We start from the raw sequence: 21,363 nt of genomic DNA, 5'->3' as shown, positions 1-21,363 counted from the left end.
TTGACGTATTCTGAAATAGTTTTTTTTTGACGGATTATTAAACTGTTTTTCTAGCTCTTAGTCAATTTTCAATTTCTCTGATTTTCTAACACTTAAATTCAACTTCGCACTCAATTGTGTTCAGAAATTTCCATTTATTTCTGGGCTGTTTTACTAGACAAAGTCGATGTGGGGTCATTTTTGAATTTCTCAAATCCTAGGGTCTTAAAAGCTTCGTTTTAGTTTAAATCTCATCAACGATTTTTTGCAGAAATTTCAAGTTTTTTCAGCAACGTTTACATGAGAAAATTTGAATTTTGAGGTATGTATGGGAAATTTGGATATGTTTTACTGGAAAATCAACATCATTTTTTATTCTTCGGTGGAAACGAGTCTACTTATGATTTTTGTGCTAATTTATAAATTCTCTAAAGGAACTTTTCCGCTCAACAGCTTTTTCGGAGACCGTAACTCCATATCTTACCATTAGCAGACTTGGTTTCACAGAAGAAACAAAAATTTTTCAGTACAAAATATTCAATTTTCCGAAACAAACTTAAAAATTCAAATTCACATGAACGTTCGTTAACATTTTTGCCAAAACCATGGATTAGTTATGAAAAAAACAAAGCTTTATACAGACCCCAGAGTTTGAGAAATTCAAAAATGACCCCAAATCCACTCAGTCCAGGCCCGTGCGAACGACCCGTCGATCAAATTTAGCAAAAAGTAATAACAATACCAAATTACACAATAAAGAAGGAAATTGATTTCTAGCTTCATTTACTTACTCATTATTTTCACACGTACTGAAAAAAATTTCAAAATGATGTTTCTTACTCTGAACTAGAAATTTGCTCCAAAATAATTTCTCAGCAGTCTAGATTGCATGTTTGAAATATGTAAATATTTCCAAAATACAGATTTAAAAATAAATCTTAATTCGAATAATGTCCAATAAATAAATGTCAGATAAGGTAAAAAATTAACCATGATTGTTAGGAAAATGATAATGATTGAAATTTATTACTCTTCAATATTTACATTTCTTTTCTTTATTTTCAGTTCAAGCGTTGATGTATTTTAAATATGAAAAAAAAAATTAATTGCGATTTGAAAAGGGAATTTTTGATAAATAAAAAAGTTCAAGGTTTATGTTTTAAAACACAAAAATTCAGAATTGAAAAACATACACAAATTCTTTAAAAATATTTATAAAAAGTTAAATAGATTAACTTTAAAATTCGGTAAATTAATTTAAAAATTGGAAAAAAAAACTGTACTATGAAATTAGGTGAACTGATTATCAAATTGAAACAAAATATTAAGATGAAAAATATAAGTTTAAAAAGGATTTTTTATTCAATAACCACGTCTTACCATTATTATACTTATTTAAGAAATTTAATTGATAACTCAAGGGAGGAGCATTTTGGTGCCTAATTTTTAAAGATTAATTTGGTAGATTTCATCGTCCTGAACTCGAATCTTTTGTTAAATTTTAACTATCATATTTTGTTTTAAAATGTGTCAGTTTTAAGTGAAATCAATCATTGATAACTGATTAACTATTAAATCTATATTTGTGAAAAAATCTGGTTCTGATTTCTTTTATAATACTTCATTCAATAAGGGAATAATATTTTGATGATGATGCATGATTTCAAAAAGTAAAATTCGACAGTTTTTGAAAATTTGGAAAGATATCATTACAAGTATTTTTGACATTGCTGCATAAAGGTTTCTAAAATAATTTGAACTTCTTTAAAAATTCGTTAAATGAGAAAAGTAAACAAATAGAAAACTACTATAACTTTTTTCGCAGAACTCAAAATTACTTAAAGTGTTGAAGAAAATTGTTTTATCATTTAAAACTTTTATTTCAAAATGTTTTTTGATGTTTTCAAGTTTTGTCAAAAAGTCCAAAACTTCCTTAAAGATTTTTACCTATTTTGAGAAGTTATTTCAATAACAGCTGGCCGGCCATCGACCAGACCGAACTGAGCGCCATGAGAAAATTTAAAAACAACAGAAACTCAATCTCGAGTTATTCATATTCTACATCGCAAAACTATAAACGATTGACTAAGATGAATTCCTTGAATTATAAATTGTTGATTCTAGCCCACAAACTACAAAAATTTTGTTCCTAGATGAAAATATTTGTACATAAAGTTCAAATGTCTCGAAAAAATGCTGATGGCGTTCAGTTCGGTCTGGTCGAATCCCGACCAGCTGATCACTGATAGAATGATTGCATATTTCGATTCAGGGCACTCAAGTTAGACAAAATTACTTTTTTGAATTTATTTAACTTGAAAAAATGTAGATTTTGTGGTCTTGTGTTATTAATCAAAACCTTTTCAAATCTGATATTGAGCAAGAACTAGAAATACAAAATGTAATAAAGACTGAAATTGGTTTCTTGAAGAATATTTCATATTAGCATAGCATTTTAATGACATACACGATTTTATTAAATCAAAATTTAAGTAATAAGGTAGAGGATATAAGATTTAAGATTGTTTCTTTTTTGCTAATTCTGTTGATCATTGTGCCTGTTGCATGGTTTCCAACTTTTCGATGTATAAAATAAGTATTTGATAAATTATTTTTAAAGTTAAAATTGTTCATTTCAAACTATATTCTTGATTGGTTACAATTCTTAATAAAATCCCATTCTTAAGACGAAATTAAGGGTTTTTGTATGTCAAGTTAAGAGTTTCAATACAAAAGGTTAATTGAATTGCAAATCAAAATTGACAATGAATAATTAGTTTCAAATCGTGAACGTCATGAAGTGTCGTAGAATGGAATGTCTCAAGCCAAGGGTGAATTAAGACTAAATTCCGCCGGAGGCGAGCGAAATTTTTGACTTGCTTGTTAACACTTATTTAAGATCAAGTTATTTTCCGATACTACGGTGAAAATTTTACTTGTAAAAAATCATCATGGGGGGAGTTAAACCCCTAAACCCAATTTAATAAGATTGGGAGTATTCCTTTTTAAGGATAAAGCCGCTTTACCCTTTAAGGGGTACTCAGCATGATAAGGCTTTTAGCGGTTGAAAATTACTCCTTATTTGAAACGCTTGTAGCGGATGAAAAAAACGCCTAATTTTCAACGCTTCCGTATGGCTGAAATTTTTGGTTTTACTTATCGAAAATGAGTTTGATGGGAAATTAATAATGATTCTTTTTTTTTTTAAATGGCTAAAAAATGTTTTGTTTTCAAAACATTTTTGAATGGTTAGTTTTTGAATTAAACATCTTTCTGTTCACCACTTAGATATTTTTTTCAGCATCCTATTCAATGCAGGTATTATCAGAAGAAACTTGAAATTGTATCAAAGATAAGATTAAGGGGTAGCCAAAGGTTAGCGTGTAGGCTTCTTCAATTCTTTTGATTTTGGCTCACTTTTTCTCATCTGCTTGTCAAACGCCATAGAAAACTATGTTTTCTCAAACTCAAAGCGATTAAAATATTGTGGGATCCGACCACGGCTTACCGGACAAATCGAGGGCTCACTGTAGGTGCAAGCTTCCGTTGATCAATCGAATCCAACATCGATGGCTGTGCTGGGCTAGCTGGGGCGCTTGGTGGTGATAGGCTTGTTGGCGGCTCGTCCTTGTTCTTATGGCTTCTATCCGGATCGTCTTGGAGTGGTCATCGGTTCAACACAAAAATCACAACTGGGTTTCAAACAACATTACAAACTACATGTATTTTACATCTAACATTGAACATTTAACTAACAAAAAACGTAAGGCGAAGTTCTGCCTGTTTACTCGGTGGCTGACGATGGGATAATAATTTTTCGTCTCTGCTGCTGACTGTTCTTCGTGTCGGTAAACAATTGCCGACGCGCTGTTCGGTCCGTCGCGACGCCGATAGTTGTGTGTATGGCCCACTGTTTCAAATTCGGTAGGCCTTGATTGTTGATGCTGGCAGTTGCAACAGTTGACTCGCAATCTCTCGGAGACTCAGACACATATTGTTAAAGAGCATTTCAACCACGCAGTAACCCAATTTCATTCTCGCAGGGAGAAATGTAATGCTTCGGTTGTGATTTATTTCAGCACTATCTGACTACACAGGATACATTTTCTTATATATATTTTCATTGATTTATTGTAAACACTCGTTAAATAGTTAGTATGTTTATTGTAAGCTAGTTGTTAAATTTATAATAATTATTTTATATTGTATGCAAGATTATAAAGTCAACGGCTTAAATAGCCTCATGTTGAGCTGATGGCCGACCAAATAAAATAAATAAAAAAGCACTATCTGACCCAGTGTGCTTAGTTATACCATCTTACCATTGTTCAAATTTTTCAAAATTAAAAATATTCAAAATAAACTGAAACAAAAGCTGAGCTGCAACTTGAATGTTTGATAATGTCGAATAAGTTTTCTCTACATTTTTCTGCCAACTTTTTCCGAGATTTTCATCCTTAATGATGATTAATCCCTTTAGACCATGACAATTTTTGTTTTTTTTTTTAGAATTCTCATGAAGAAAATGATTTTGGTATTTTATAGAGCTGTACCGAATATTCGGCCGACCGAATACCGCTAAAAAACCGTTAAGCCGAATATTCGGCTCACCGAATAGTTGAGTCAAGTATTCGGCCGAATAGGCCGAATAGGCCGAATACTTATTTTTCAAATTTTCTACACTTAAAGACTTGTTAAATTTTTCAACTGATGTTGGATAATTTACGAAATATCCAAAAGTATGTTGAAAAAGCTACAAAATCATCAGAAACTTATGGTTTCAGTAAAATATCTTAGGTGTATCCGTGTATAATTCACGGTATATAGCTTTATTCTTTAATTATCGTTGCTTTCAGATTTTTTCATTTATCCAGACTCAATAAATGCAATAAAAAATAAAGAAAAGACATATTCAGGTATGTTCAGATTAATTGCAAAATCAAATAAATATTCAAATTTCTCTTTGATTTTTTTTTTTTAGATTTTGCGTTCAAAAACGATTTGCTAGAATAAATTTGAACATAAACATCAGTATTTCTTCTACCCTTAGATACGATTTTAACACTGCTGAGGTGATTCGATGAAAACATTAAATTTTTCGTAATTTACTTTCTTTTTCCTCTTGTATGTTTTTTAATAATACCTAGATTCTGTTGATATATGCTATTTTTTTTACAAATTTTTCAAAAAAATTGTCCAGACCTGGCCGTGTGGATTCGTTTGGTAGAAAATATGGTGTTCTTAAAGTAAAATATCATTGTTTTTAAGTAACTATTTTGAAGGCATCTAGCTAGAATGCGACATTCATCTGATTCAATTTAAAAAATTTCGGCACCTTTGACATATTTTGTCCCAGATTTCACCAGAACCCAATCTCTTTGGAGATAAACGTCCTAGAAGCTACAAGTCATCTGAGGTCCTTTCAGCTAATGGTGACATTTTTGAAGCGACCTCTACTTTAAGAAGATCTGATTGGAAATAATCGACTTTAAAACATAAGGGGCATTAGGATGGAAGAAATAGAAGAAAAATGAAATCATCGCTATTGTATTTCTATGGAAATTTAATGAGAATATTCGGCCGAATATTCGTTTGGCCGAATAGTTGAAAAGGTCATTATTCGGTATTCGGCCGTTCGCCGAATACCACTATTCGGTACATCTCTAGTATTTGACGTATAGATATAAATTCAATGATTTATTAATGATCATCGATCTCTGATTCTTGAAATTTCGAAATTAATTTTACTTCTGGTTTGTCAAATTCTTCAATGTATAATTGTCAAAATTCTCAACATTGAAAACAAAAACAAAATTCAAACACCATGTTCCCCGCTGTTTTTTTCTGGAATGTCCTTTCAGCACATTGAAATTTGAAATTAACTATCTTCAAATTAAAAAAACAAGTTTTTTTGTTATGATCATGCAACGTTTCAACGTTTTTAAAATGAATATTTAGAAATTGGTTTTATTTTGATTTATCAATAAACAATTTCATTAAAGTCCCTTGCAGAAATTGATTCAGGAATAGTTTTGGATGAAAGCTCACTTTTCCAAAAATAAAAGATTTTCAATAAACAAATCATATTTTTTGAAATGCTCGTATAAAAAAAACCTTCTATTGGTTCTGAAGTTTTCACAAGGATTCATGTGGGATTTTTTCTTTTTTAAAAATTAAAAGTGTATTCTATATTCAAAAATCATTTTATTACCTAAACTATCTCCAACCCTTTTTGCAAGTATAGTAAGTCTTTCAGCGCAGTGAATCTAACATTAAATCAAATTTGGACTGTCTACCAAAAAAGCAGATTAGACCCTTTGAAAAAGCATGCCAGACTTATTGAACGTCCCCAGCAGGCTGACAAATGCTGGGGACAATGTTCCATAATTCCATACAGAAAGTAGACGGTCTTATCACACATTAGAGCTGTCTACGTGATTTTGTGAAACGACCAAATTTTATGTGCTATTTGCATTTATTTTTCTCCTAGAAGCGATGAAAATATCGAAGCTATGCCCTTGCATTAACTGAGCAATTCATTCCAATGATCACACGGCGCTGGTGAGGTGTTTTCAGATTCACACACCTTAGTGATCTGTCAAGTAGAAGAGTGGTCGCTCGTTAGAGAAATTTTTTTCTCGTTCTCTCAAGATGGCAGTTATAGCGTAAGGTTGTATGGCTAGGTGGGGTGATTATGAACATAATTAATCAGTTTTTTCATACTATCAGCTCAAACAAGTTGCTCTTTAATGTTGAAATTCTGGAAAGTAACCAAAAGTGAATGACTGGTTCCTTTCTTCATTTTAAGATTTTTATTCTTATTTTTAAGTTGCTGCTTGTGGGCGTAAAACGCTTGTTCATAATTACCCCCTTGTCTATAGGTTAATTATGAACACTATAACGATCCTTGTTATGTGATGATTTTTTATATTGGCTTGATTCCTAGATTGAAACCACGTCTAAACAGTGCATTGTAGTGAGATTTATTGATTTTTTAAATTTACTATTGAGAAGTTACAGGTTATTTTCAGTGTTTCATAGCTGGGAGGCATCTCTTCATGCGCGGATCTACGGGGGGGGGGGTGATGGGGGTTCTAGTGAAGTAGACAATGTGCAACTCGAGACCCCATACACCCAACCTTCGGGTAGTGGTCATATCACCTCTTGTCTGCAACTCCGATTCTCTACCTCCCCGTGGTACTAGCTGGGGTGCGAGCAACCTTAGCGGAGATCGGGTACCCAACCCCGGTGGATGCTTTGGTCGCATGCAGAATGAGTTAGGGGGCTTCGTACGCGTCTGTTCTCCATGTTAGGGGCGGCGTGCGGAGTGCAACAACGTCCTGGTGGTGTTCGGGACCCAAAACAGCAACATCACGACGGTCCTCCTGCGAGATAGTGGGGTTAGCTGCGGGCCTTGCGAGCCTGTGACTACTAAAAAACATAAGCAACGAATAACGAACAACAAATTTCGGATGGAAATCGGCAAAGACCCACGCGACGAAAAGGGACTAGCGATTGGAAACTTGGAACATGGAACTGCCGATCTCTAAATTTTGTGGGCAGTACCCACGTGCTCTCCAACGAATTGATGAGCCGCAAATTCGACATCGTAGCGCTGCAGGAGGTATGCTGGAAGGGCTCCACGGTACGAACGTATCCAGATGGTCGTGCCATCTACCAGAGCTGCGGCAACACACACGAGCTTGGAACAGCTTTTATAGTGATGGGAAAGATGCAAAAGCGCGTGATCGGGTGGTGGCCGATCAACTCACGAATGTGCCGGTTGAGAATCAAGGGCCGGTTCTTCAACATCAGCATCATCAACGTGCACAGCCCTCACCTCGGAAGTACCGGTGACGACAAAGACGAATTCTACGCGCAGCTGGAGCGTGAATACGACCGTTGCCCAAAACATGATATCAAGATCGTCATCGGGGATTTCAATGCTCAGGTCGGCCAGGAGGAGGAATTTAAACCGACAATTGGAAGGTTCAGCGCGCACCAGCTGACCAACGAAAACGGCCTCAGACTTATTGATTTCGCCGCCTCCAAACGAATGGCCGTACGTAGTACCTTTTTTCAGCACCGCCTCCCACACAAGTACACCTGGAGATCACCGTACCAAACTCAATCACAGATCGACCACGTTTTGATCGACAGCCGGCACTTTTCGGACATCATCGACGTCAGATCCTGTCGGGGCGCCAACATCGAGTCGGACCATTATCTGGTGATGGTGAAGATGCGCCCAAAACTCTCCGTAGTGAACAACACGCGAAACCGGCGCCCGCCTCGGTTAAATATCGCGCGACTGAAGCAACCTGAGGTCGCGGCAGACTACGCGCAATCGGTCGAAGCAGCGCTGCCGGCAGAGGGCGAGCTTGACGAAGCCCCTCTCGAGGACTGTTGGGATACCATCAAAACAGCCATCAACAGTGCTGCGGAGAACGTCATCGGTTATGTGGAGCGATCTCGACGGAACGACTGGTTCGACGAGGAGTGTAGGAGGGTGATGGACGAAGAGAATACCGCGCGGGCGGCAGTAGTGCAAAGAGGCACCCGTCGAAATGTGGAAAATCACCGACAGCGGAAGAGGCAGCGAGTCCGACTTTTCCAGGAGAAAAAGCGCCGCCTGGAGGAGGAGGAGCTCGAGGAGCTGGAGCAGCTGCATCGTTCCCAAGAAACACGAAAGTTCTATCAGAAACTCAACGCATCCCGCAAAGGCTTCGTGCCGCAAGCCGAAATGTGCCGAGATAAGGACGGGGGTATCCTGACGGACAATCGTGAGGTGATCAAAAGGTGGAAGCAGCACTTCGATGAACACCTGAACGGCGCACATGCAGGAGATCAAGACGGTGGGGGAAGGTACATCGCCGGCGTAGCCAACGACGAAGAGGAGCCACTCCCAACGATGAGTGAAGTTAAGGAAGCCATTTGCCAGATGAATAGAAACAAGTCGGCTGGGAAGGATGGCATCGCAGCTGAACTCATCAAAATGGGCCCGGACAGGTTGGCCGACTGCCTACACCGGTTGATAGTCCGGATCTGGGACATAGAACAGCTACCGGAGGAGTGGAAGGAGGGGGTAATATGCCCCATCTACAAGAAGGGCGACAAATTGGACTGTGAGAACTACCGAGCGATCACTGTCCTCAATGCCGCCTACAAAGTGTTGTCCCGAATCCTACTCCGCCGCCTCACGCCACAAGCAAACAGATTCGTGGGAAGTCATCAGGCCGGCTTCATGGAGGGACGGTCTACGACCGACCAGATATTCACATTACGGCAAATCCTCCAAAAATGCCGTGAACACCAAGTCCCTACGCATCATCTATTCATCGACTTCTAAGCCGCATACGACACGATCGACCGTAACGAGTTATGGAAAATCATGGACGAAAACGGCTTTTCCGGGAAGCTAATCAGACTGATCAAGGCGACGATGGATGGAACGCAGTGCTGTGTGCGGATTTCGGGTGAATTGTCGAGTTCATTCGAATCGCGCAGGGGGCTTCGACAAGGTGATGGTCTATCCTGCATGATGTTCAACGTGGCGCTAGAAGGTGTTATTCGACGAGCGGTGGGCGAAATGCGGGGCACGATTTTCAACAGATCCAGTCAACTTATCTGCTTTGCCGATGACATTGATATAGTCGGCAGATCATCTGCGGTGATGGAGGAGATCTACCGCAAACTGAAACGCGAAGCAGGAAGGATTGGGTTGATGATTAATACGTCCAAGACGAAGTACATGCTGGCCTGCGGATCTGAGACCGACCGAACCCGCTTGTCCAGTAATAACAAGGTCATGATCGACGGCGACGAGCTGGAGATAGTCGAAGACTTTGTCTATCTCGGCTCACTGGTGACCGCAGACAATGACACCAGCCGTGAGATCCGGAGGCGAATTATCAGCGGAAGTCGTGCCTACTATGGACTCCACAAGCAACTGCGGTCGAGAAGACTTTGCCCTCGTACGAAGTGTAACCTGTATATGACGCTTATTAGACCGGTTGTTCTCTACGGGCACGAGACATGGATATTGCTCGAGGAGGACCTGCGTACACTCGGAGTATTCGAGCGACGAGTGTTAAGAACCATCTTTGGCGGCGTACAGGAGAACGGAGTGTGGAGGCGAAGGATGAACCACGAGCTCGCGCGACTCTACGGCGAACCCAGTATCCAGAAGGTGGTGAAAGCTGGCCGGATACGCTGGGCTGGACATGTTGCGAGAATGCCGGACGACTGTCCTGCAAAACAGGTGTTCGCTACGAATCCGGTAGGAACAAGACGAGCGGGGGCGCAACGAGCGAGGTGGTTAGACCAAGTGGAGCGTGATCTGGCGAACGTGGGGTGCCCGAGAAATTGGAGAACCGTTGCTATGAACCGAGTGAATTTTAGGAATTATGTTCGTCAAGTTATGTCGTGAGACAGAATACTATGTAAATAATAACTTTGTCATGTGTCAAAATATCTTAACATAACATTACCATTTTTACGCGTGCATAAGAATTCAATAGTTGCTTAAAAATATGCTTGAATTGATGCGTATGCGCATGTATAACTTCCTGTTGGCTTCGGGCGTGTGAAAAGGATAAAGCTTGAACCTCACTCTTTTAGGAATTTTCTTAGGCATGACAGCTGATTGGTTTTCTTTATTAACCGACTAGCTGATCCCGTACGAACTTCGTTTCTCCTTTAACTTCAAAGCTGATGAAAAAATTGCTTTAACACGTTCGTCGCAACGCTCATTTTGGTAGTTTTGCTAGCCGGGCCCAAAGAAATTTTCAGAGAGAGGAAGCAAAGAGGGAGAACTCCCATATTTGAAACGTGTGGCGAAGCTGAGTGGTAAACTCAAGTAAGAGAGCGTCACCTGCTTTTCGATGTGACGGGGCCCCCCAGGAAATACACCCGTCTGCCGAATATGGGTGACGTGGCGACGAACGTGTTAAATACTGAACAGAATTTGCAAGCGACCTATTTGCTTGTCTACCAAACGGAAAATTTAAAATAATAAATTGATTGACCGTCAAAAAGTACCCCCGTGTGTCGTATCCTGTCGTTCTGAGTTTCACTTTTCGTGTCGGGATATACCACTGACCACGACTGCTTTCGGCTAAAGTCGTTAATAGAATGAAAACTTCTCATACTTCGTCCAATCCTCTCAATTTCCTATAACCTATCTCTTTTCTTCTAAAGAGTTTTCTATTGTTTCTAGTTCTACTCTAACTCACTGGTGGAGTTAATCAAAATTTCAATTTCTAAATCTTGTAACTAAGCCACTGACTTGTTTTTCAAAACTCACAGAAAAAAAACGCTGTAAGTATTCCATAAGATATAAAGAGACGAATCTATTCAGCAAACCTCTTTATAAAAATTAAATAAAATTATTAGCAATCCATATTTTATTTGTCTTGATACTTGCTTATTTGTGTTTTAAATGTTCATTTGTTTTAGATTGTTTTTTGATTCTCGTCTTTAAATTGATATTTTAATGGAACTTCAAGAGAAAAATATGTAAAATTATTGAATAAATACATTGGCGGGTTTCGATAAGTAATGAAGCAGCATACGGTTTAAAATTGGAACTCAAAAGAGATATTATTAAGATTAAATATAATTGAAACTTGTGTAAATGGCTTTTTTACCCGAATATTGTAATAGTTTTAAAATAAATATGACGCAGTTTTAACCATACAACCAGAGATGCTAATTAGACTAAGTTGAAATCATACCAACAGATTTATTTTTGACTGAAAATAAATAAAGTATGATTTTCAAAACTAAATTACTCATGGATAATCTGATAAAAATAAACAAATGGTCATTCCATATCCCCAACTAGATATTGACTGCGTTTTGACTAAGACTAAGCCAGCCACAAACAGATGTACAGAATTCATTGAACTTTTTTTTTAAAGTGTCATTAACATTATTTACATGCTGCTAAATTCTCTTCATCTTACTCATTAACATTTTCCCTGTCACAGTTTTTATTTTTCCCAATCACTCAAAAAATTTTGGCCATATTTTTGGAAAATTTATTAAATCACCCCCCCTAAGAGCAATCTCTAGATCCGCGCCTGCATCTCTTCATATAATCAAAGATCCACAGTTCTATAAAATATAAAGTAATGTTTTAGGCTTATTTTAAAGATTTGGATGGTTATCGTAATTTTGAAGGTAAAAAGTAAATTTTAATCATAAACCAACGCTGAGAAAACACGTGTTCATAATTACCCCGCACCTCGAAAATTATTTTATTTACATAGTATTCCGTCTCACGACATAACTTGACGAACATCTTTCTAATATATAAAGATGAGTTGGGCTATATATGTTTGTTAGTTTGTTTGTTTGTTTGTTTGTATGCACTTTATACAAATCCACACCGCTTAGCTGATCAGCCTGAAATTTGGTACAGAGATGTAGTTGGACCAGGGTAAGGTTTTAGTAATAGTTTTGAGCCCCTTCCACCTAAGAAAAGGGACCCCCCCATATAACTTACGTTTTTATTCACACGAACCAAAAGTCATGGCCCCCATTTGTCAACCGATTTTCGTTTCCTTTGGCGGGATTGTTTTCACCATCAACATGGGCTGGGCATTAGAAACGACCACCCAGAGTTCACGTGTACTGGATAGCAAATCAGAGCTTGCTTAGCATTAAAATTTTGAAAGATAAAATTTTGGCGGGTGTTTTTTGTCCTTCTACTGTTTAAAGCACGTGATACCGGTAGGTACGAGGTATTTGGATGCAATAATATGTCTACATTTTGAATTGAAAAATACAACTAGCCTGTTTGGAATTATTGACTGGAATTTTAGCGGCTTTTAAAGTGCTCTTTACCGCCGCTGTGGGGCTTTGAGGGTCTACAGAAACATACAGTGAACTGAACAGTGAACAATATATTCCAGCTTTTTAGAGCCATCCATTTTCATATTTTTGGGATTAGAGAATAAAGATGGGATAGAGAAAGAAAAATTTAGATTTAGCCTTCAGCCTATTAGATAGCCTTCGGGGAATTCAAACGGGGGCTTAGAAAATTAATTAGGAAATTAAATCTAAGGTTTTGTGTTTTATACAATTCAATTCCATTGGCCAATTTCCAACTTTTGAGTCATTTTTGGTCATCAATGTGACTTGACAACATTGATCACTTTTCACAATAACTATTGGGATGATTGTGCTCAACAGTGGAAAAGTTAAAATACAACTCAAATTAAATCTATTTCAGAACTTTATAATGGGAACTTCGATTCAGAGATATTTCGTTTTCGATAGCTTCAAAAAACTATTAGTGAAACTTTCAACATTCAAGAACAAATACTCATGAAGCAGTGTGATTCTAAAAAGCACTTATACAATTGAAAACATGCAAAGTTAATTTTAAACATGGTTCAACAAGATTTGAAAGTTTTTTTTGAAAGTTTCTAAGTAAATAAAACTTGAGTACCGTCAAACGGGGCATCATGCAACAGCGGGGTTGAATGCAACATTTATATAACACCACACAGATTCAATTTTTAATTTAATGTAATGAGATAAAGTTATCTTTTAATGATTACAAAATGATGATGACATAGTTTCTTGAATCCTAAGATAGTTTTTTTTTTAAGTTTTTGATTTTCATATAAAATTTGAAAAATCGAACAATGAATGTACAATTTTTAACATTTTTCGATGCCGTAAAAAACTTTACCCAGTATGACGGATTGGCTTGATAATATCACTTACAAACTTTATACTGGTTTCCTCATCCTATACCAACATTGATCATGTGGAAATATTTTTCGAACAATCACTCAATTTTTTTAAATAAATATTTTTATAATTCAGTTATCCGTCTGGGGTAAAATGCAACAAAATGCAAATCGGAACTAAATCTCATAAATCGCGTTTCATTATGCTGGGATATGATTGTTTTGCATTATGCGTTAGTTAACATTAAAATTTCAACCATTTCTAGATTTATTTTCATGATTTGAGCTAATAGAATATTTTGTAGTATTTTTTACCCCTAAATGTATGCAGAAGATTAACACTTTTTTCTTAATAACGTTTTTGTCTGAAAAAATTAAAAATTTAATTCGAACAAAACTAAAATTTACTGCAATTGGTGCTTTATGCGTTATGACATCACAAATGTATCAAAAACTATGAATTTTCAATGATTTTCATTTGATTTTTCATAAATTACAGAGTTTGTTGCAACTTACCCCTTTTTCTTAGTAGGGTGAAAATCGCATGTTTTTGTAAATTTAAAAATAACTGGTGAAACCAATAATTTTTCTGACTATGTCAGTTTGGTGACCCATCTACCTTAAAACTTTTGATGTACTAGAGGTATGATTATCTGTAAGCATTAAGATTTTAGAAGCCATTGAAGTTGAAAATTGTTGCATGTTGCCCCAGTTGACGGTATACCATTGTACAGGGAGATCATCCAACTTGAACGTCCGGCATTCTCGCAACATGTCCCACCCAGCGTATCCGGCCAGCCTTCACCACCTTCTGGATACTGGGTTCGCCGTAGAGTCGCGCGAGCTCGTGGTTCATCCTTCGCCTCCACACTCCGTCCTCCTGTATGCCGCCAAAGATGGTTCTTAACACTCGTCGCTCGAATACCTCGAGTGTACGCAGGTCCTCTTCGAGCAATATCCATGTCTCGTGCCCGTAGAGAACAACCGGTCTAATGAGCGTCATATACAGGTTACACTTCGTGCGAGGGCTAAGTCTTCTCGATCTCAGTTGCTTGTAGAGTCCATAGTAGGCACGACCTCCGCTGATAATTCGCCTCCGGATCTCACGGCTGGTGTCATTGTCTGCGGTCACCAGTGAGCCGAGATAGCCGCACCGCACCTCGAAAAGTGTGGGCTAAATATGAACATTTGTTTGTGCGTGGGTGAAAATTTTTTCCAGCATAAAATCATATCACACCACATGACGCATAAATTATCACACATAAAACTTTCAAAAACAATATTTTATCTCCATTCACATTGACGATGGAGTCAATTGAATAGGCACGTCTGAAAACGATTTTAGTTTCTCAGAGACATAAATTTTGTTTATAACTGTAACTACAAAATTTATACAGTAAGTTTTGCAAGTTATAACTGTATCTTACCAATAGAATGACAGACAATCACATTTGATCAGTTTTGAGACCCTACTATGACCCTAAATTGTTCATAATTACCCTTCTTAGAGCTAAGCGGAGCTTGCGGACATTATACGAGGATTGGGTGTATTCACTCAAGTACGCTTACAAAACCTATTTGAGCATGGTTCTTAACTAATTTTGATCTTCAAAAAAGTTAACTGATTAATTTACAAGACCTAAAACACAGAAACGACCTCCAGTTTCTTCAATAAATTCTAATCTGCGTTATTCTCAAAAAAAAAAATTATCAGATACTTTCCTAAATGAAAAAAAAATCCCTGTACCTATATTACCTGAAACATTGCTGATCCCAGGTAAAAGCTAAATATGAGAACAAAAATGTCTGCAACTTATTGTTTAGGGTAATTTCAGGCAGACTATTCGAGGAACGGAAACAAAGCGAAAATTTTCCCGGTTCCCGAATCTCTAAGCACTGAATGGGTACCGTTGAAAAGAAGATCCCAAACCCACGCCCACAACTTACCATCAGCTAAAAGCCGTTCATAATTTGCCGTGGGCACCGAGACTAGAAACACAACTCCACCCGGCATCTTTTGCTGCAACTGTCAGACAGACAAAAAGCTGGCTGAGTGCTTATTTCACGGCACCTGACTGGCAAACACAGCGAGTGTAAGTAAATTCCTGGCAGCAGCGAGCACGTTTCATTAATGTTACCGGAACCGGAAAACCGACAATGTTCATGAACTACCAAATTTTGCACACCTCACTTGGTTATAACAGTTTTGGGTTGCAGCAGCAGTGTTACAACAGTCACGCAGCACACATTCACACCTGTTTCAAACGAGCACCTCCAAAACAGTCCTTCGTCGTGGCAATTGCTGCATGGCACAGATCCGACACCTTGAGCATCAACCGGCAAACTGGAAAACCAAAACCGGCAAACCAAAACTCATTCAAAGTGCAACTGCATCAATTGACGTTGAAGGGAGGAAAGGCGGGGAAAGGTGGCTCACATTTGGTTCACATTCTGTGTCTAATGTGTAGTCAGAGATAGCAGGCATCAGTGATGCATCTCTTAGATAAGTTACTAGATACAACAACAACGACGACGACGACAACAACAACAGCAACAACAATAGAGCTTTTGGAGACTTCCAACCAACAACCACGGAATGTCTTTGTTCAGCTACCTATGCAAGGATGTACCTACAATTGAACCTTTAGACTGGCGTTGTTGGTGGCTCTTTCCCGCTATCGGCTCCCAGAAAAGAGAAGGTAGGAGCAGCGGAAACTTTAACGCTTACAAGCTGTTATGACGATGTGCTTAGCGAGGTGCTACCTGTCGAGGTGTTTATTTTGTCAAGTTTACTGTTTCTTCTCGAATGGAAGCCAAGATCTAAATTAGTTGTCTACTACATACTTTCTAGGCGCAGGGTAAAGGGCTTATTTTGGACCTGGGGACCTATTTTGGACCACCTTGTCTAGCTCTCTTATAAAGCAACTAATCATGAAATTTTTTAACAAATATAGCCCGGGTAGTTCAGGTAATGCACATACTTTTCCATTACTAGATGATTAACAAGCAAGCTAGAAAAGGTGGTTAAAATAGGACCCCTGGTCCAAAATAAGTCCATTATTCTAGTGCAGTTGCCTGAGAAAAGAACACAATAGGTCGTGGAGTTTGAAATACTGCACATGATGTTGAAATTTTATCTTCCTTAACAAAAAAATTAAATTGTGTCTCTTATTTTTAGGTGGGTGATGTCAAGTTTATCTTTACTCATTTTTATGCCCTCATAAATATGCATAATTTTCATCGCCATCATTTCGATCAGAGATTCGCTAAGCTGTCAAATGAACAGCTCAATTGGTGTACCGTAAAACGGGGTAACATTGACCATCGGGATAGCTTTGATCAACCTTAAATATTCCCACATAGGATAAATGTACCCGACCTTGGCACCTAAGGCAGGGTTTACCTTTTTTTTTCAACATTCCAACCTTCCTATTGAGTGCGGAGCTCCAATTACTTGGCCGCCGTACCAATTGTTTGCCGTTTCGATGGTCCGATTCTTGGCCACCAGCAATGTGCAATAGATCTTTACCAGCAATGCTCATTTGACAGTTAACAGAATCGTTCGCTATTCGGAATATAAGGCCCTTGACAGAATGACGTTAGCTGAGCGTAAAGTTCTATGCGACGATGGAACACCGGGCTTCACTCATACAACAAAAAGGCTTTCGAAAACATTGATGAAATTTGGTTGGAAGGGAAGCACAAAGTAAGCTTTCATTTCAAAAAGTCGGAAGTCCAGAATTTTTGCAATTTTTTTTAAATTTTTTAAACTTTAAACTTTTAACTCATTTAAACAAAGTGATGATTATAAACACCTTAGGTTTTTTCGGAATATTTGTGTATGAATAAGAATCATTGGTTTATGAATGGCAACCAAACCATCAGGGGGACCTATTCAGAAACGAATTATGTCTGCGAGTGGTTTGAACTTTCTCTTTTTTATGAACATTAAATCTCTTTGATGAAATCTAAACTAACATATTTTGTAAGCAAACTGAACACTTAAAAAAAGTTCTCCAATATGTATACAGTAAGTTACTTAGAAAGGACTGCTAAAATCAGAATAAAGCCAATCAATCTAGGAAAAGAATTTTAGATGGCATGCGCTTATCTAGACTAGCACAGGTTTTCAACGTAGAGTTTAAAAAAAAGTTTGTGTAGTCCAGATGCCAGAATATTGAGGTAAAATATTCGTATCTGGCCCCGATTGATTCACATTCTTCGAAATTTTTTAAAGAGAATTCACAGTTAATCATTTTTGAGAAGTTTTTTGAGACAATTTCATCAAAATAAAAATCAAATACAACTTGAACGTGAGTAATACTTGTAGAATATAGATGTAACGCAAAATTATATATCTCAAAACAGTACAAAGCACGTTTTGAGTAAACTTTGATTGACTATGAATATTCTTTGTAGAGCGTGTAAATATCCTTTTGGAGCGATTATTGAAAAGAGAGGGAGAAACATCAAAGCGAAAAGATGCTCAACAGCCAGTCTATTAGCGAATTTTGGAGGTAACAGACGCGAGTGATTGAATTCAATTTTAAATTTGTCCGAAGTTTCCTGTGAAGGATCCGACAATACTGAAAGGTTTGAGCCTTGTCAAATAAACGAATTATTAAAAAAAACGACTTGAACGTGGTTGTTGTGAAAGTGGTATTGTAATGTTGAATTGAAATATCCAAATATTGGAAAAATTGCTTTGATTTTCTCAGTTTTTTTTTTTGAGAATTTCCTGACTTGAATGCTAACTGGACAAATTCAGGAATGCTAAGCCTCCTCATTTACAACATTTCTATGGTTCTGTGCATCATGATGTGTTGTCATTTATAAATCGTTGTTTAAATTATTCCTTTTGAGTTTTTATAGACCAAAAGTGATAGTGAAATACTCTAGGAGACTTGCGATTTTCACTACCAAACAACTATCTTCATATTGTGGAGTTTGCCTGCATAAAATAAGAAATTGAAAAATTTCCTTGAATGGTATTTTAAAATTTCGCCCTTTTCAATTTGTTTGCTGAGATTATGAGCTTCTGGCAAGAGCCATCTCCAATGCCCGGGGCGTTGCCCAGTGGTTTGACACGCCTAATAGATGTTAGAATGTAAACCCTGCTAAAACTTTTTTTCAATTCGACTCACATCTTTTATTTTAAGGAATAATTGGAATCAAAACGATATTTTCCTGAACTTCCAACTTCTGTTTCCATGAAAAAAATTAGAACAAATATCCAAAAAATTAAATCTGAGTAAGTATATGGTTCCCAAGCAATTGAAAACAATTCCAAAACTCAATTAATTATGTATTTTATATACTAAAGTCATAAATTGCCATCGATCTAACCATTTTTAGATAAAAAAAAACATCTTGTCTTGTGAGATGCTTAATTTAATTTAGTTTTTTTTAATATTTCGAACCACTGTGTTCTGTAGGAGACCACGTGGCTTTTGCTCGGCAGACTGCAATGCAAATGCTGTTCGCACGCATACCAATGTACCTTCGATTCATGGTTCCCAAATAGCGATTTTTGCATTTTCAAAGCTCGGATATGACTTTTAGTTAGTCGAATCACTTATGTTCTCCAACTTATTTCGAAGCTTAAGTTGATAGCAACGGTCTTATCATACAACCCCCCTTTTCCTCTGCCATCGTATGAATCTCGTTGTAAGCTTATTGATATAGAACCTCTCAGTAAACGCAGAGAATTTTCCCAAATTGCATTTGTAAATGATGTTGTTACACAAAGAATAAACAGTCCTGAATTACTTTCAAAACTAAATTTTTACGCACCCTCCCGTCCATTAAGAAATAAACATTTGTTCTACATTAAACTTTACGACAAAGACTATGCAAAACATCAACCTATTAATCAAATGATGTACAAATACAATTTACAAAGTGAAATTATAGACGTAGCGATGAACAAAACACAATTAAAAAAGGCATTCAAAAACAACTTCATAGAACAACAAAATAGCTTACATTAGTTTTAAGTAGTTTTAATTATTGTAGTCTACATAGTTTGACTTAATAAATAAATAAATAAATAAATTAATATGAAAACATTTGTGCGTAGTTTTAAATGAAGTTTTAGGGAAAACATCAGCCCAAAAATACCTCTTTAATGAACATGTATTTTTTCCAGCTTCCAACACTGGTGGTGTATTTCGATTGAAGTTGCATGCAAAGAAAAGGAACAAAATTAGTTTTAAATTTTTATTCAAAACCGAAATAAATATTCACTCTTTAGTCTTTCTAGTATTTTTTGATTTTTTGCCGAGTTTAACTGTAAGCATGAGTATTTATTGCAAATTTTTCAAATGAGTGTCCGCGTTTGAAATCGCATGTGAATCTAGCAGTTGCACTAGAAAGGTGAGTTCATCTGATTTTCATACGGTGATTTCCAACATAATTTCCTCGGATGCAGATCGAAAAAAATTAACTTCTTTATTAAAGTACAAACAATCAAAAACATTCGGTATGCACAGATTTGAAACAAATTATTCTCTTTGCAATGAAAATATATTCAAAATTTTTTAAGCTCAATTTGGACCTGAAAAACATGAAAAGACATGTTGGCATGCCAAGAAAAAGACCATGCCAAAATAGGGCTCACTTACCCTAGTCCATATTTGGAAATTATTATCTGTAAAACTATTCCAGTTCAAAGGAATAGTAACTTTTTTTCATTGAATTTTTTTTTATATTCAAGTTTTCGTTATTCTGAAACAATAATAAATGTCAACGCCTGGAAAGATAAGCGATTTGGACTATCTGAAAAACTTATTTTAATGTGAACATTTTATTTAAAATTTTATTATTTGGAATATCCTTGTCATAATTGGTGTTTTCCAAATTGTATTTATATTCATATGTGTGTATTAGACCGCTGCAAGCTTTGTATGGAAATTTCAAATTCTTAAATTTTTACACCTCCCATAACTTTTTTTTGGATATTTTTGCTGCCAGAAATAGCAATAAAAATTTTGAAAGCGATCCATCTAGTCCTGAATTAGTTTTTATTTTGTATGGAAATTTGTATGGGAAAACCAAAAATTTTAATTCAAAAATCGCCAGAGTTGATCTGAAAGTTCCAAAAAACATCTCTTTGGATGAAAAATGTTCCTTGATTCTTGTAGTACATTTCATGTGAATAAAGCAGAAACCTTAACTGTACCCCATAAAAATATTCAACGATATATAAAATTTTTGTTTTCAAAATAATTTTTTTAACTTTTTCGTTTTTGACTGCATATTTGAAAGCTGTGTAACAAAAGAATGGAAATAAAAAATCTCAAAAAACTGCTTTACATTGCCAGAGAAATTATTGATTTATATAGCTTTTGAAAAAACATTTCTTGCAATCATTAAAAGCTCTAGCAAGCAAAGTCTGCCATTTTTGAATATTTTTCAATGGATTCAGATTTTTTATTTTGAAATGGTTATAACTCTTTCCATTGAATCCTTAGCTGCTTGTCATGTTAGCAAAAAATAAAGCTTAAGAATAGTCAAAACCAAAAACTAAAGAACGACTTCATTTCAAGCTTATTTGAATTTTCGGGATAATTTAATGTGCCAAAATTTCTTCTTCCATGCAAATTTCCATACACAATTAAAATGCGTTGCGCTAACTCAGGAATCAACCAAATTATCTCAAATTTTACACTGATGCTTGGTG

At 36.5% G+C, this 21,363-nt stretch overlaps 2 protein-coding genes across 2 annotated transcripts in view; both read right to left on the bottom strand.

Moving 5' to 3' along the window:
• LOC129748375 (uncharacterized) overlaps positions 1–16,007 on the bottom strand; it is a 121,940-nt gene extending 105,933 nt beyond the window's left edge. Inside the window, exon 1 of the mRNA XM_055742977.1 lies at positions 15,630–16,007. Coding sequence (XP_055598952.1) covers positions 15,630–15,696 — 67 coding nt within the window. The 5' untranslated portion in view covers positions 15,697–16,007. The remainder of the gene's footprint in view (positions 1–15,629) is intronic.
• Positions 1–21,363, bottom strand: part of LOC129748374 (uncharacterized) — an 814,549-nt gene that overhangs the window by 528,270 nt on the left and 264,916 nt on the right. The window lies entirely within an intron of this gene.

The sequence above is a fragment of the Uranotaenia lowii genome, chromosome 2, assembly GCF_029784155.1.
Source record: "Uranotaenia lowii strain MFRU-FL chromosome 2, ASM2978415v1, whole genome shotgun sequence".
NCBI classification, from domain to species: domain Eukaryota; kingdom Metazoa; phylum Arthropoda; class Insecta; order Diptera; family Culicidae; genus Uranotaenia; species Uranotaenia lowii.
Note: the sequence above shows the minus strand (reverse complement) of the source record. Positions and strands in the feature narration are given on the sequence as shown.